The sequence below is a fragment of the Mobula birostris genome, chromosome 17 (assembly GCF_030028105.1).
Source record: "Mobula birostris isolate sMobBir1 chromosome 17, sMobBir1.hap1, whole genome shotgun sequence".
NCBI classification, from domain to species: Eukaryota; Metazoa; Chordata; class Chondrichthyes; order Myliobatiformes; family Myliobatidae; genus Mobula; species Mobula birostris.
Window position 1 is genome coordinate 43,489,520 of NC_092386.1, and position 17,072 is coordinate 43,506,591.

At 37.7% G+C, this 17,072-nt stretch overlaps 1 protein-coding gene across 8 annotated transcripts in view; it reads right to left on the minus strand.

Annotated features, from left to right (window-relative positions):
- agtpbp1 (ATP/GTP binding carboxypeptidase 1) overlaps nt 1-17,072 on the minus strand; it is a 267,274-nt gene that overhangs the window by 58,601 nt on the left and 191,601 nt on the right. For all 8 annotated transcript variants that reach the window (XM_072281601.1, XM_072281603.1, XM_072281604.1 and 5 more), the window contains 3 exons: nt 15,838-15,991; nt 10,882-11,062; nt 7,196-7,325 (listed from right to left, as the gene is read on the minus strand). In XM_072281601.1, coding sequence (XP_072137702.1) covers nt 7,196-7,325; nt 10,882-11,062; nt 15,838-15,991 — 465 coding nt within the window. The remainder of the gene's footprint in view (nt 1-7,195; nt 7,326-10,881; nt 11,063-15,837; nt 15,992-17,072) is intronic.

Below are 17,072 nucleotides of genomic sequence, written 5' to 3' on the forward strand. Positions count from 1 at the left end.
TTGCAACCGGTTCCCTGGCTTCCTGACCAACAGACTGCAATCTATAAGGATAGTCAGCAACACCAACACCACGATCATTCTGAACGCTAATACTCCACAAGGTTGCGTCATCAGCACCCTACTCTACTCCCTGTACACTTATAACTGTATGGCCAGGTTTCGCTCTAGTGCTATCTACCAGTTTGCAGATGATACCACCAGAGTGGGCCATATCTCAAATAACGATAAGTCAGAGTACAGGAAGGAGATAGAGACTTTAGAGTCACGGTGTCATGTCAACAACCTTTCCCTCAATGTCTGCAAAATAAACAGCTGGTCATTGACTTCAAGAAAGTGGGTAGTGCACATGCTCCTGTCTTCACCAAGCGCTGAAGTTGAGTGGAATGACAGTTTAAAGATCCTAGGAGTGAACATTACCAGTAGACTGTCCAGTTCCAACTACATTGATGACATGGCCAACAAAGCTCACCAATGCCTCTACTTCCTCAGGAGCCTAGAGAAATTACACAAGTCCCTGTTGACACTTGGTAATTCTTACCGATGCATCCTCTCGGGACGCATCACGGCTTGGTATGACAACTGCTCAGCCCATAACTGCAAGAAACCGCAGAGATTACTTGATTTAGACATTGTGTACCTAAATGTATCATCTCATCTTCAGATGCTTGGCAGTGGTGTAGTATCATCACTGGCAGATGGGTGTCATTGCAGCATAACAAGTTTATAAAAGGTATTGTTCTGATAAATGCAGATCTAAGAATCTATGATGTAAATATAAAATGAAAGAACAAATGACACTGAAATACAGATACCATTGAGTTGATGTGAATATATACAGATCCAAATGAATATAATGCTCCTGTAAACTGATTAGCTATAATTTAATTGCAGTATTTTAACTACATTTATAAATTAGACATGTTATGGAACTTCCGCCTGCTGCCTAATGGAGTTACACACAATTTCTGTGGCTGCGTTTAATTCTTCCTTTTCCCCAGTTTAAACTCTGAATTATTAACTTGTATTTGTCGGATCTTAGAGGGGAATAGTTGTTATTATGTCACAATCTTTAAGAAGTGGAAAGCAGCTTTCTGAATCCAGCAACGGAAAGGGAAAAACTTTGAAAGAAAAATCAGAAGATATGCCTGTTTGGGCTGAGTGTTTAGAACATGCATTGATGGCTCTCGATGAGAAAATAGATAACAACATTTCTGAGATGAAGTCGTTTCGACAGAGTTTTCATTTCATAGAGGAAAGTATTATTTCCTTAAAATTCTGAACTTAAAAGAGTCGAAGCGTCAGATAGCGGATATTTCAGCCCGCTTGGAACAGTCTCAACGCAAGATTATCAATCTGGAAGCAAGATCTCATTGGAATAACATTCGAATTGTTGGACTGAAGGAAGGATCTGAGAGTGGGGATTTATTGGACTATTTTGCTAATTTGTTTCAATCCCTGCTTCCGCATATTTTACCTCAGCCTCCCGATATTGAAAGAGCACATAGAATTTTCACTTTGAAATCTCAAGATCCGAATAAGCCAAGGTCAGTTTTGGTCAGCTTTCTTCGTTTCAAAGTTAAAGACCAAATCATAAAATATGCAAGGAAACAGAGTTTTTAAATTCAAGGGTTCCGAGATTCGTTTTTATGAAGATTATCCACGGGAAGTCATGGAACAGTGGTTCAAATTCGTTCCAGCTATGAAGATAGCCCATGATAAGGGATTATTCCCATCACTTCGCTATCCAGCCCGATTAAAATTATTTCCTAAAGATTCGACTCCACGTGTTTTTCTAGATCCCAAAGCAGCATTGGACTATGTTAATTCTATTTTGGAGGTGGCCGAGGTTTGAATGGCATTAGGTCTGCTGAATAATTTTCTGAAAGAAAAAAAGCTTTGAAGATTTCTGGTATGTTGAAGATGTCCTTTGATATATATATAGCGAGGAGTGCTTAGTTAATAGATAAATAATTAGTCTCAGCTTTTCTTCTAAAAAGTTTTTTTTTATTGGGCAGTAAGTCAAAGGGATAATGGCACTGATTTTTTTTCATTAGAGATTACATAGACATTTTTCGCTTTGTTTAATTTTATTGTCTTAATTTTTGAGATTGTTTTTGCATTCCCCAGTTTATTTTTAATGATTAGGCATAAACATCTTTGTTTTTCCTCTGCAGGGCTTTCTTATTCTAGGGCCGTGTGTGTTCTTTTTGTAAAGGGGGGGGTGGAATTAAGGAAAACTTTTAAAATCACTATTATAAATTGGGCAGCTCGCGGAGTTCTGTTTCTTTTTTCCTCTTTTATGGGGACACATTCCGGCGTTTTCTTTGCCGGATTTCTGGCTTTTGGGATGGGGGAAGGATTGGGGTTAGTTTTGAACTATAGGTTTCATTGTAGGATTAATTTTAGTTTTCTTATATCATATTTTTTCCCATTATGGAGTTCCGGAGCATGTGTGTTTTCTATATGGTTATACTTATCATCGCCATTTTTGATTAGCCCGTGTTGGTATGCGTATATTTGTGTGTTAAAAAAAAAATTCATGGTAGTTAAACAGATAAACGTTATTAGTTGGAACGTACGTGGATGGAATCATCCTATTAAGCGAAAGGAGACTTTTTAAATTATTAATCAATTCCAACCCAATATAATTTTCGCTCAAGAAACGCATATCAGAACGGGCGATCAAAATAGATTTTTTAAAATGTCGAAGGGCCTTCAACATCATGCCACTTGTCAAAATAAAACAAAGGGAGTATCTGTTTTTATTAAATCTAACATTTTATTTATCCAAGAAGACATTGTGTCAGATACTAATGGTAGATTTTTAATTGTGAAAGGAACAATTTGTAATAGAAAAATTGTCCTGGTTGATCGATATGGACCTAATGTAGATAATCCTTTTTTTTTAAAAAACGTATTTGGTTTATTGCCAGATTTAAATAAATATGTTGTTAATGGGTGGTGATTTTAACTGTTGTTTAAATTGTGATTTGACAGAGACAGATGTGAGAGTACGGAGGAACATCTGGAGAAACTTCTGAAATGCCCGCTTCGCTGCCACTGCTACTGTGTGGTAACTGGAATCTCCGGAGCAGAAGGTCCCGAATCCTCAGTTTTGCTTGTTTCAGCAGCCGGAGCAAGGTCGAAGGCGCTCGGCAGAGGATGGTGCTCGGGAGGCTGTATCGGAGGGGCTGGTCAGAGGCTTGAAGTTTTCGGATGGACCGACTCAGTGTCGGCTGCTTCCAATGCATCAGCAGTTGTCAGTGCCTGGAGGTATACCGCAGGCAGTTTCTCCCTTTTGCTGCCTGCTATTGGGGACTCGGGAGTCAATCGGGACTTGAGATTTTTTTTTACCGTGCCCATGGTTTGTTCTTTATCAAATTATAGTATTGCTTTGCACTGCTGTAACTATATGTTATAATTATGTGGTTCTGTCAGTGTTAGTCTTTGGTTGTCCTGTTTTTCTGTGATATCACTCTGGAGAAACATTGTATCATTTCTTAATGCATGTATGCATTTCTAAATGACAATAAAAGAGGACTGAGTGTTCTCATAATCTAATCTAACCTAATCCTTTGATTGACAAGAGCTCAACCAATCAGCGGCTTCCGAGTTGTTCAGCATCACTTATTAACTTTTTTAATCAATTATGGTTTGGTCGAAATTCGGAGATATCTACAAATGTACATCCTAATGACAGAGATTATTCTTTTTATTCACATGTTCATAAAAAAATTCAAGAATCGATTTTTTATAGCTGATTTTTGATTTTTGTCCAAAGTCCAGAAATGTGAATATGACGCTATCGTTGTTTTGGATCATGCGCCTTTAAGCTTAGCTTTTGAATTGAATGATGTCGGTATTGCAAACTCGCCTTGGCGTCTTCCAGAAAATTTATTACAAAGTTCGGACTTTGTCAAATTTATTGAGACTCAGATAAAATATTTTTTTCTTTTTAACAATACGGGAGATGTGTCAAAATTGATTTTATGGGATACATTTAAAGCATATTTGCGAGGTCAGATAATCTATTTAGCTAAGCTTAAGAAACAGACAAAAATAGAGTTAGATAAGATTTCAAAACAAATTAAAGACTTGGATAATATTTATGCAATCTCTCCTAATATTGTTTTATTTAAACAAAGGATTGAACTTCAATCACAATATAATTTACTATTAACTTATCCTATTTGAAGAAATTTGCTTAAATTGAAAAGTCAATTTTATGTGATTAGAGATAAAAATAATAAGCTATTAGCATCCCAATTAAAAGCAGCTAGAGCTAAAAGACAAATTTTAAAAATTCGTAAGGGAGACGGTAGTTTAGCTTGTAATTAGGAAGACATTAATAAAATTTTTCAAGACTTTTACATTGAACTTTATAAATCTGTTTCCAGCTGATCCTTCTAAAATCTTTTTACAAAAGATTGATTTTCCTAGAATTTCTGTTGAAGATCAACAAACTCTTGATACTCCTGTTACTGAAAAAGAAATTCAGAAAGCTATTTTTTCAATGCAGTCTGGTAAAGCTCCTGGATTGGATGGTTCTTCTGTAGGATTTTATAAAAAATTTGAAAAATTGCTTTCTCCATATATGTTGGAAACACTTAAAGATTCTTTTTTGACAGGAGAGTTACCTTCCACATTTTATGAAGCTTCTATTTCTTTAATTCTTAAGAAAGATAAAGACCCTACTGACTGCGCTTCATATAGAACTATTTCATTATTAAATGTGGATGTTAAAATTCTTTCAAGAATAATGGCTAATTGACTGGAGAATATTCTAGCTAACATTATCTCTCAGGACCAAACAGGTTTTGTAAAGGGCCGTTATTCCTTCTCTAATACTCGGAGACTGTTAAGTGTTATATACTCATCCTTTTCTAAGACTCCCCAATGTGTTGTTTCTCTTGATGCTGAATAGGCATTCGATAGAGTTGAATGGAAATATTTATTTAACATTTTAGAGAAATTCAACTTTGGTACTAATTTTAATAAGTGGATTAGAATGATATATAAAAGCCCTATTGCTACTGTTATTACTAATAATTGCAGATCTCCTTTTTCTGAACTCTTGCGGGGTACGAGACAAGGATGTCCGTTAAGTCCCCTGTTATTTAATTTGTGTTGGAACCCTTGGCCATTGCACTTTGTGAAGCTAAAGACATCCATGGAATTTTCATAAATGGGACTGTTCATAAAATCTCCCTTTATGCTGATGATCTCTTAGTTTATGTTTCCAATCCTGAAGAATTCATTCCTAGTTTATTGAAATTATTAAATGAATTTGGAAAGTTTTCGGGATATAAACTAAACCTTTATAAAAGTGAATTATTTCCCCTAAATGATTCTGCTTCTATGTATGATGACATTCCTTTCAGAGTTATGGACTCTTTTAAATATTTAGGTATTATCATCACTAAAAATCACAGACACCTTTACAGAGCTGATTTGCTCCCCTTAGTGGATTTTATGAAGCAATTACTTTGTAGATGGAATCCACTTACACTTTCATTAGCTGGCCGAATTCATGAAGTTAAAATGATACTTTTACCAAAGTTTTTATATGTATTTCAAAATATTCCCTTTTTTTTAAACTAAGAAGTCTTTTGATCAGGTTGATTCTATTATCTCATCTTTTGTTTGGAATAATAAAAGACCAAGAATTGAAAAATATCATTTACAAAAATTTTAAAAGGATGGAGGTCTTGCTCTGCCTAATTTAAGAATGCAGTATTGGGCTGTTAATATACGTTATATGTGTTCTTGGTTATATTAGGCTGATAAAAATGAACGACCACCTTGGGCTGATTTGGAATTGAAAGCTGTGAAACAATTTTACTTAACCTTGTTATTAGGAGCTTCTTTACCTGTACAACTGGCCCAATTTTCTAATCTAAATTTATATCCTATGATTAAGCAGTCATTACGAATTTAGTACTAATTTCATAATTTTTTAAATCTCAAAAAATTTATCCTTCTTAGTTTAATTTATTGAAATTATTTATTTAAACCTTCATTAAGTGATCCTACCTTTTTTCTTTGGAGGAATAAAGGAGTCTATTCTTTCATGGATCTATTCCAAGAAGGCCGATTGATGTCTTTCGAGAAATTAGTAACTAAATACTCTCTCTCATACTCACATTTCTTGCAATATCTTCAGGTCAGACATTTCTTACAAGAATATTTAAGTCACTTTCCAAATATACAGGATTCTGACCTGTTAGACATTATTTTAAAAATTAATCCTTTAGTGAAAGGTTTTATTGAGAAAGTTTATAATTTACTGTTACAACAGTACAATTACCCTTCACTTAAGATTAAGCAAAATTGGGAAAGAGAGCTTAACATGACCTTGATAACAGAGGATTGGTTGCGAATTCTGAAGTTGGTTAACTCTTCTTCGATTTGTGCTAGTCACTATTTAATTCAATTTAAAATTGTACATCGTTACTATTTGACAAAGGAGAGACTGTCTAAAATGTTTTCTAATGTTGATTTGTTTTGTTGATCTTCAATAATAATTAATAAAAAAGATTTTAAAATGAAATAAATTAGACATGTTATGAAAAATTCAATTTGATTTGTTTAAAACAGAGGTATTTATTGTGGCAAGAAACCACAGATCACATTTAACAATAGTTCTGAAAGTTCCACTTAATAGTATTAAGAAAAATTATGGATTACACCTGAGCTGTTACAGCATGAAAAACATGACAGAGAAAGGCACCTCAAGATTGTATTTTCTGATAAATTATTTTAAATGGCTACGGGAAAAGAAAGAATCCCCTATATTAAAACATTTGATTGATCTATGGAATAAGATAAACATTGATGATGAAATAAAGAAATCTTTATTAGCAAGGAGAGTAGATATTATTATTCCATGTAACTAAGTTCGAAAACTCAATAAAAAAATTATATTAAAAAAGAAAAAAAAATAGAAGTTTAATGCCTGAAACAAATGCTCCATTTAGAACTCCTCATGGTGATCTATGAATTGAACACAAATACATGCAATATACAGCATAAATGGAGCTTTCTGACTTTGTATCCAAATTTAAAAGTAGAAGATGTGTGCTTAAATGGCACTGCAACTTAAGTTATTTTGCCTACCAATTGGACTTTTTGCTTGATGTGTATGGAATTTGAAATAAAGCAATCCAGTATGGTTTCCAGCTCCTTTACTACATACCAGAGGGGTACGTTGTATACTGGCCAGGTACTGCAGTAAGCCCTTGGTATGGTAAATTGTTGGATGAAGTTCAGGATGAGGGTTTGACCACTGACGGTTGAGATCTTCTCCACTTAATGAGCAACGATGGCTACAAAACAAAATTTAGAAGCGTGAAAATATTTCTTAGTAACTGTACCTTCTTAGGTTTAGCATTCATCGCTTCACCTCTCATCACCATTAAGTATTTTACAAGATGCTAATATAAAGGCTAAAACATCAGAATCAATCCCAACTATAATCAAATGTTAGCATAATTTTAAAAATAAATTTTTTACTATCTTAATCTGGTGATTTTGTCTATAGTTAATGTAAATGCACGTTTTCCTTGAAATACTTGAGTGCATATCTTCTGAAACAAAACTTTGTTGAATCCATCTGGTTTCTCAATTGTCATACTTGGAGACGTGTTATTGTTTTGGGGCATTTTTTCCTGTACTCAGCTTCCAGATAAACTCATGAATCTCATAGAAACAAAGATTAAAGCTCTCAAAAATGGGTACTAAAAAGCTGGAGGAAGTGTTTTATACTGCGCTCATCCTATAGCCTGTGCTGGTAAATGTCTATAAAGTACACAAATATTCAAATTCATTTTAGGTGCCTCTAGCTTGGTCCTAGCACAGAATGGATAGCAGTTTGAAAAATTCTATTGCCTGACTCGAAAGTGACCAGAAAGTGTCATGAAAGCAAGTTACAATGCAGGCAAGATCACATTAACATTTCCATTCAACTAAATTTAAATACAGAGATTCTAGGCATCTATAAGAAGACACCAGTTTGTTAAGAGCTTAATTTTTGTTAATATTTGTACAATGTATCATTGATTCCTTGTGTAAAAAGGAGAAAACTATGACTGTGCTTATAAGTGTTTTGGGTTGATGTAGGTAGTCCCTGATGAAGTATTTATTTACTTACAGAGACAGCACAGTAACAGGTCCTGATGGCCCAAGGAGCCCACACCACCCAATTACACTCATGTGACCAATTAACCTACTAACCCCTACGTTTTTGGAACGTCGGAGGAAACCAGAGCACCCAGAGGAAACCCGAGTGGTCACAGGGAGAATGTACAAAATCCTTACAGACAGTGGTGTTATTTGAACTCGGTTCACTGGTACCATAAAGCACTATGCTAACCACTTTGCTACCATGCCACTCTTAATAAAATTGTCCAGCTTAATTAAAATGTTTTGAAAATTTTCACTTAAAACCAAGGAGTAACAGAAACAAAGGATGAAGTAGGCTTTAAAAAGCTCTGTGCTGGCTTAAGCCTAGCCCTAAGAAGACCTTGACCCCATCCCTGAACATTACTGCTGCACTCGCAAGCTGAGCACCCGATCCAAGAATTCCATAAAATCATTTTAACAGCTCTTATAGATAATGAAAACTTATTAACAACTTGGGTTTTGATCCAGCTGCCACGTTTTCTTTGATTACAAAATTAAATTAATATAATAAAAAAAAACACCAGTACAATCCATTGGAACAGTGTCTGGCCCTGTTAAAACTATGCAAATTCTTCCCTGGTCAGTTAAACCACAAAACATAACTCATACAGAAGAAGCACAAGGCAATGATTGTCCAGTTTAAGAAAATATTCCACCAATAGGGGACCTCGTAGCTACTTGTTAAATAAAACCCCTCAACAATCTAAATAATTTCAGTTATATTGAAATATATAGTTCTCTAACAAAAGACAGTGAATCTCCATAATTCTTCAGAGACTTAAGAGATATCTAAAGAGGATGTAGATAATTTTTTTCAAAGTTTGCAGAGTTGCAGCTTTTTGGATCTCTAATAGACGTGGAGATGAACCTTGGGGCAAATCAGCTATGATCATGTTGAAAGGTGGCCTACACCTGCTCCAGTTTTCCAGTGTGAATTATTGTGCAGACAACTCTACCCTCAATCCATCTGCTGATGAAACACAGTTTTCCACATATTGTTATCTCTAGAAGATAATCTTCGAAAACAGAACACTCATTTCCTTTACAAACTTGGTTTAAAACCCTCCTGCCCAAATCTCATTTATTCAACACATTTCGGGAAACAGTACCGCAGCATTAAAGCCAGGACTAACAGGCTCCGGAGACAGCTTCTTCCACCAGGCCATCAGACTGATTAATTCACACTGATACAATTGTATTTCTATGTTATATTGACTGTCCTGTTGTACATACTATTTATTATAAATTACTATAAATCGCACATTTAGACAGAGACGTAACATAAAGATTTTTATTCCTCATATATATGAAGGGTGTAAGTAATGAAGTCAATTGAAATTCAATTCAATTTGGCTCTCCGGCTTTCAATAAGTTCTGATGAAGCAATGCATAGATTTTAAAACTCTCATTCTTTCTATTAAATCCAAGTTCTCAAACTTCTCTAGCCCTACAACCCATTGAGAAATGACAGTCCTTTTATGCTTTAAATCATTATGCCATATCTCCTGGTGCAAAAACTTGGGCTGTTTTGCAAGTTTAAAAGTGCAATATAAATGCACAGTAATGCTGTTGGTATTAGTATCCAGGGTACCCAAACTCCAAAAGGCAAATTAACACATATCTGTAAACTGCTTATACAATGTGATTCGATATCGGTAACCCATTTCCTAGGTCAAACAGAAGTTCTTAATAGTTCTTAATATTAACAGTATACTTAATATCTTTCTTCCCAATATTTATCCTAACTGATGGATTTACATTTTGCTTTTGGATATGTATTTAAGAACTGTCTTTTGTGGTTTAAATTTTCTCAGCAATATAACATTTAGTACTTACCTTAGTCTCCCAATTCACTTTTGGTATAAAAGTCCCCTTATACCATCTCTCTGCTTTCTTATTGCAGGAGTATAATTCTTAAGAGGCTTGATAGAGTAGATGGAAAGCTGAAGTTACTCCTGGCTGGGAGACTTAAAACCAGGGTCACTGTCTCAAGATAAAGGATCAGCCACTCTGAGGACTAGTGAATCTTTGGAAATCATATTTAGGAGAGTTGTAGAGTCTCAGCCCATGAATATATTAAAGGCAATGATTTTCAGATATAAAGAATCAAGGGAAAACAGAAAAGAAGCACTGAATTCTTTTAGTCATGATGTTATTTAATTCCAGAACAGAACGAGGAGCGGAATATTCTTCTTCTGTTTCTATTTCTTATGATTTATTTTAGAAATCTGGGTTGCAGGCTATAAAATCTAGAAAAATAAAGAAAAACAAAAATAAAGAAACAGAAAATGGTGGAAATATTCAGCAGGTGGGGATGCATCTGTGGTAAGAAAAACAGAGCTAAATTTAATCTCGACGATCATTGTCAGAAAACATGCAGATGTGATGTGTCAGCTCTGTTTTGCTTCCCAAAGATGCAGCCTGACCTATTATTTCCACCCGTTCCTGGTTTCGTCTTTTCCTCTCCATCATTGTCTACACAACACGTGTGCGTATTTTTACAATTTCAAAGAAGTAGATTGGAAGGAGGGATAGGTGCTCAGAGGAAAGATGTGACAGAGAAGTACTAACAGAATTTGTTTTTTAAATTATAAAAATGAAGCACATATTAGGTATATATTTCAGTAGTGATTAACCTCCACTTAATCATCAAACAGCAATATTATTCTCAACTTAAAATGTAGAAAATGATCATCTCACCTTCCATTAATGACTCCATCTGGGTTCAGCATTGGGACTATTTTAAAAATATACGAGTCCCGCAAGCTTTGAGCGGTCAAATTATTGGACATTAAATATTCCAAAGTTCCTTTCATTACCCAGCTGGAGTTACTTTCCCCAGGATGAACACGAGATGTTAAGAAAATGTAAGGTCGATTTCCTGCAAGAAATATTTATACATTATATTTTTAAAACACTGCCTTACTTACCTATGATTATTTAGTATATTTAATGATAGAAAAACAAGGATGTTCCAAAATGTTTCAGTGTCCCAAAGCAGCCTTGATGGACGATCATTTCAGGAAAATTGTGTAAGTGCCCAGAAAACATGAAATAATATGGCAATATGATTCATAATGAAAAATCTGAAAATACAGTATGCTTTAACTTTATAAAACTACAAGAGGAGTCACAGTACACATTTCTCTAGAGGTCTTGTCTGTTCGAGTACTTGACATTAAAACAAGGTGACCTTGTGGCCATTTGATGTCGTAGCAAATCAGATACACTGATAGTTCTCCCATTGTCAGGGATCATTCATTAACCGACGTAAGTGTAATATCATTTAATTCTCATGCTACTGTAGATATAATCACATTCTGCAGAGATTTTCTATTTAATCCCTTTGTACATTTGATAAAATGGTTGATAGTATAAGTAACTAGACAAAAACTTGCACTGAGGTTTTTTTTAAATTCTTTCTTTTCATGTAAACCTTTACACATACAAATAGGGGAAAAGTGGCTACACTAATTTATAAGTACTGTAATGTCTTGGTTAAGATTTCTACTGCTATGCTGTAAGGTATTTCATTTTAGTAGTTTTCTGTAAAAGCAGCGTGTCCTGCTAGTAAAATATTTTGGTTTCAGCTAAAGGGGGCATGTTGTTCAACTTAGGAATGTTGTGTCAGCCAATCAGGATGATGGGATTGGGAGAAGGTTCTGGAGAGAGCTGATGGAGAGAGATTTGTGGCAGACAGTGGTGGAGTTCTTGGTCTTGGCAGGAGATGTGGCAAAGAGAAGATCAGACGAAGCGCTCATGGGATTCGATCGGATGGGAAGACACGATTACAAGGAGTGCTTTGCGAGACGAAGGAGTCCAAAGTAGGAAGCTCAACCAGTGATTGGAGATGGCAATTCAGTGCTGTAAGTAATGGTTGTACCTAGCTTTTGGAAGAGATAAGCTCCAACGGTCATGTGCACATTTAGACTGGTCTAATTGTAATGGGCCCTTTATTTTTTCCCTTTCTTTTCGTTCTCTTAATAACTGTTTGATAAAGTTGAAATTCGTGATTATACTTTCTTTATAATCTTATACTGGTGTTTGATTTGCCATTTCCTGGCAACTGGTAATTCAGTATGGGCAGTACTTACACAGCATTAGCTCAAATCGAGGTTCCGGTAACCAGAACATTCATGTTTGGTTGAACCCCAAATCATACCAACCTGAGACACATATTGTTATAAAGGTGGCTTTCTCGCCCCTGAATCACGTGGCTGTTGGCAGAGTTAGCATCAAGCCAAGTTTGCATGAGCTCGGTGAGAGGGTTTCAGTACATTGTCTGTCAACTAATACTGACAGTTTTGTAAAAGAAGAATTGAACTGAACTGAATTGACGACTTTATTTCTTACATCCTTCACATACATGAGGAGTAAAAATCTTTTATGTTTCGTCTCCATCTAAATGTGCAATGTGCAATCAATAGTAATTTATAAAAAATAGAAGTGAATGTAATATAGAGTACACTCAAATCAGTGCGAGTTCATCAATCTGATGGCCTGGTGGAAGAAGCTGTCCCGGAGCCTGTTGGTCCTGGCTTTTATGCTGCAGTACCGTTTCCCGGATGGCACCAGCTGGAATTGATTGTGTTTGGGGTGACTCGGGTCCCCACTGATCCTACGGGCCCATTTTACACACCAGTCCTTGTAAATGTCCTGGATCATGGGAAGTTCACAATTACAGATGTGCTGGGCTGTTCGCACCACTCTCTGCAGAGCCCTGCGATTAAGGGAGGTACAGTTCCCATACCAGCCAGTCAGGATGCTCTCAATTGTGCCCCTATAGAAATTTCTTAGGATCTGGGGACCCATACCAAACTTCCTCAACCACCTGAGGTGAAAGAGGTGCTGTTGTGCCTTATTCACCACACAGCTGGTGTGTACAGACCATGTGAGGTCCTCGGTGACGTGGATGCCAAGGAATGTGAAGCTGTTTACCCTCTCAATCCCAGATCCATTAATGTCAATAGGGGTTAGCCTGTCTCCATTCCTCCTGTAATCCACAACCAGCTTCTTTGTTTTTGCGACATTGAGGGAGAAGTTGTTTTCTTGACACCACTGTGTCACAGAGATGACTTCTTCCCTGTAGGCCACCTCGTTATTGTTTGAGATAAGGCCAATCAATGTAGTCTCATCGGCAAATTTAATTAGCAGATTGGAGCTGTGGGTGGCGACACAGTCATGGGTATACAGGGAGTAAAGGAGGGGACTCAGTATGCAGCCCTGAGGGGCTCCTGTATTAAGAGTCAGAGGGTTGGAGGTGAGGGAGCCCACTCTTACAACCTGCTGGCGATCTGACAGGAAGTCCAGGATCTAGCTGCACAAGGCAGGGTCAAGGCCGAGGTCTCTGAACTTCTTGCCAAGCCTGAATGGAACTTTGGTGTTGAATGCTGAACTGTAGTCCAAGAACAGCATTCTCACATAAGCATCCTTCTTCTCCAGAGTCTTTTTTTGAAGCAGGAGGGCACTCTACACTGGGAGAGGGAGAGATTAAAAATGTTAGTAAACACACCTGACAGTTGTGCCGTGCACATCCTGAGTACTCGCCCTGGGATGCCGTCCGGTCCCACAGCCTTGTGACTGTCCACTTGTTGGAAACATCTACGTACCTCAGCCTCAGAGATGACCAGGTTGCAGGTTGTAGCGGTGGCTTTCCTCAGAGGCTCAGAGTTAATAACATCGAACTGAGCGTAAAAGCGATTGAGCTCATCTGGGCAAGAGGCTGCGATGTTGGCGGCAACACAATGTTTGGCTTTGCTGTCGGCAATGGTATGCAGCCCTCGCCACAGGTCATGTGTGCTATTCGTTGTGAATCTTGACTCAATCTTGTCCCTGTATTGTTGTTTCGCAGCCTTGATAGCTTTGCACAGATCATAGTTGCTTTTCTTGAGCTCCAGTTGATCGCCAGCTATGTAAGCTCGATGTCGCGCTGTAAGTGCTGCTTGCACAGAACTATTGATCCAGGGTTTCTGGTTCGGATGACCCACCAACTTCTGAGGGACAACATCGTTGATGCACTTCCGGATGAAGCACGTGACTCCATCTGCAAACTTGGAGACATCCTCATCATGGAAGACATTCCAGTCGACATCATCAAAGCAGTCCTGCAGCATGGAGGCCGAGTCAACTGGTACTTGAGTGAGGTATCAAAGTCAATTGGTACTTGAGTGAGGTACCATACTTCCGGTAAGATGGCAGCACATATACATACTGTAGCCTCTCAGAAGCCAACCAAAGGTGCTTTTTTTTATTTGTTAAGTGTGTTTTTATACACAGTAAGACTATTCTTGACTTCAATAACTACATGTACAGCAGGTCCACCACATCAGTGAGCTGCTCATTGTTCAGAATAGCCAGCAGGTTGTTCAGAGAAGGCAAGTCGGGCCATTGGGCCAAGGGATTTGAATTGGGCCTTCGGGCTGAGGCATTCAAGTCGGGCCGTCAGGCCACAGGTGGAGCCGGACTAGGTTTGGGAGAGCTGACCTGGGTGTAGACCATGCTGCTGCCTGCTACCTGGAGGTTGGTGCCTTCGAGCTGGCCCAAAGGCGGCGTGTAGTAAATGGTCAGTTGGGGGTGGCTCTCTTGTTGGTGCTGCCCTCCAGTGTTGGATCAGTGGAATTACAGGCTGGACTGATAGGAATCATCAATTTGCTCAGGGTCTTGGACTAAAAATGTGTTTCCTCATGTGACCATTTTCTCCCCCTTTCTCGACATTTTGAATGAGCTTGTATGTTTTTGCAGCTTGGTCCCAGAGGAATGGTCTCATGTATGGTTTTGTATGTTTCTTCTTTTATGTTACTGCTAAGGCTAATAAAAATGGCTTCATTGTTATGTTAACTGCTGAGAAAGTGCTTCTCTTTAGCAGCTTGTTTGGGTTATGATTACTGATAAAGAGAATTGTATTCATTTGCTAACCAATTGGGATAGATGTTATTCTTTCTTGTGTGTATGTAAGCTATTGTTTTCTCGGGCTTTGGGGCAGAAGACATGACAGGGAGAGAGAGAGAGGAGACGCGATGCTGTAAGCTGGGTGACGGAACAGACCCCGAGAGGGAGTCCGAGGCCCAGGGTTTTCGGGAGGAGAAATGAAGAGGAAGGACGTGCTGAACGCACTCTGGTCGACCACCGTGGTTGGTCCCAGGCAGCGAGCCGAGGGGATCGAATGGTGGAAAGAAGACTCCGTTAATTGAGCTCCAACGGTTGTGCACGAAGTGGTTGAACTCTGATAAGTTTGGCACCTTTTACTTTCCCTTTTATATTGTATCTCTATTAATTACATAGTTCCAGTAAGATTTATAAAGCGTAATCATTTAATCGCCTATGGTGTACTGTCTGTTAATTGGTGGGGCAGGGTACATCACACAGCATCTACACAAACTTGACTACCTAGTTTGGCAGGGGCGAAGGCTGCTCCCTCTAGACGAAAGCAAGTACAGCGAGCCTGAGGCTTAACCAGGGGCTACAGTTTAAATGACAATTAAACTTGATTTGATTTGAGTGTCTGTGGAATGACACTCCTTAGCGGTGAATTTATCTTCCTTTACATTGACAAAAGATAGAACAAGATTGTGACTAAGATCAAATTCAAAATGCATTTACAGCAAAAGTGAATAAACTGTAATGGTGAACTTGAGATTATATTTACAAATTACTTACTGAACTGGTACAGGTTCTCCCAGGACTTCGACTCTGGCATGGATGTAATGGTCAGTACAGGGCAAGGATTACCTCCCAAAGTTTCACATATTGAATCCCAGCGAAAATAAATTTGCTGAGGGTCATGTAGTGTCTCCAGTTTTTGAATATGCATCTTTGTTAGAAAAGAAAGAAAATTCTTACGATCATTTTATTCTTTTACCTTATGTTTCTATTCCGAATTTTCAATCCTTACTGCTGACCTTGTACTCATCAGGACGGATTGCATATAGACGGGAGGAATACGGGTTTATCATTTTACAAAATGAAAACCCCAAACAGGTTTCAGAAGGGAAAATGTGTACAATAAAATTCATGACTTTAATATAAATCACAATTTAATATATTATCAAATTACCTAAGCTCAACACTAAAATGTCAAACCCAGGCATTATGCATGCTTTGTAGAGTTCTGAAAAAAGTAACTTTCTGAAACAAAATTCTGAGTGACCATGCCAGACAGTGGCTATGAAGTCTTTCTCCTCGCGGAGGAGTCCAGAGCGATAGGATAATGAGTCAAGAGGGAACTCTTCCCAAAGAGGATTGCGAATCTTTGAAATTTTCTGCACCAAGCAGCAAATGACAATTTTTTTTAAGATATGGAAGACCAAGACTGAGAAAAGAATTATGGGGAAATAAGAAAGTGGAGTGGAGGGCCAAAGTTTAGTCCAATTATGATCTTATTGAATATCATGACAGACTTGAGGGTCTGGAAGGCTGTTCCTGATTCTTATGTTTGTTACAAAAGAATCTAAGTCACAGGTTTTGGACATTTTAATTGATCTTAGACAATAAACAAGTTTATTTCATAACATCAATGTAAGATAATATGCTTAATGTAGCGTATATGGATTTCAGCAAGGCATTTGATAAGGTACCCCATGCAAGGCTTATTGAGAAAGTAAGGAGGCAGGGGATCCAAGGGGACATTGCTTTGTGGATCCAGAACTGGTTTGCCCACAGAAGCCAAAGAGTGGTTGTAGATGGGTCATATTCTGCATGGAGGTCGGTGACCAGTGGTATGCCTCAGGGATCTGTTCTGGGACCCTTACTCTTCATGATTTTTATAAATGACCTGGATGAGGAAGTGGAGGGATGGGTCACTAGGTTTGCTGATGACACAAAGGTTGGGGGAGTTGTGGATAGTGTAGAGGGCTGTCAGAGGTTACAGCAGGACACCGTCAGGATGCAAAACT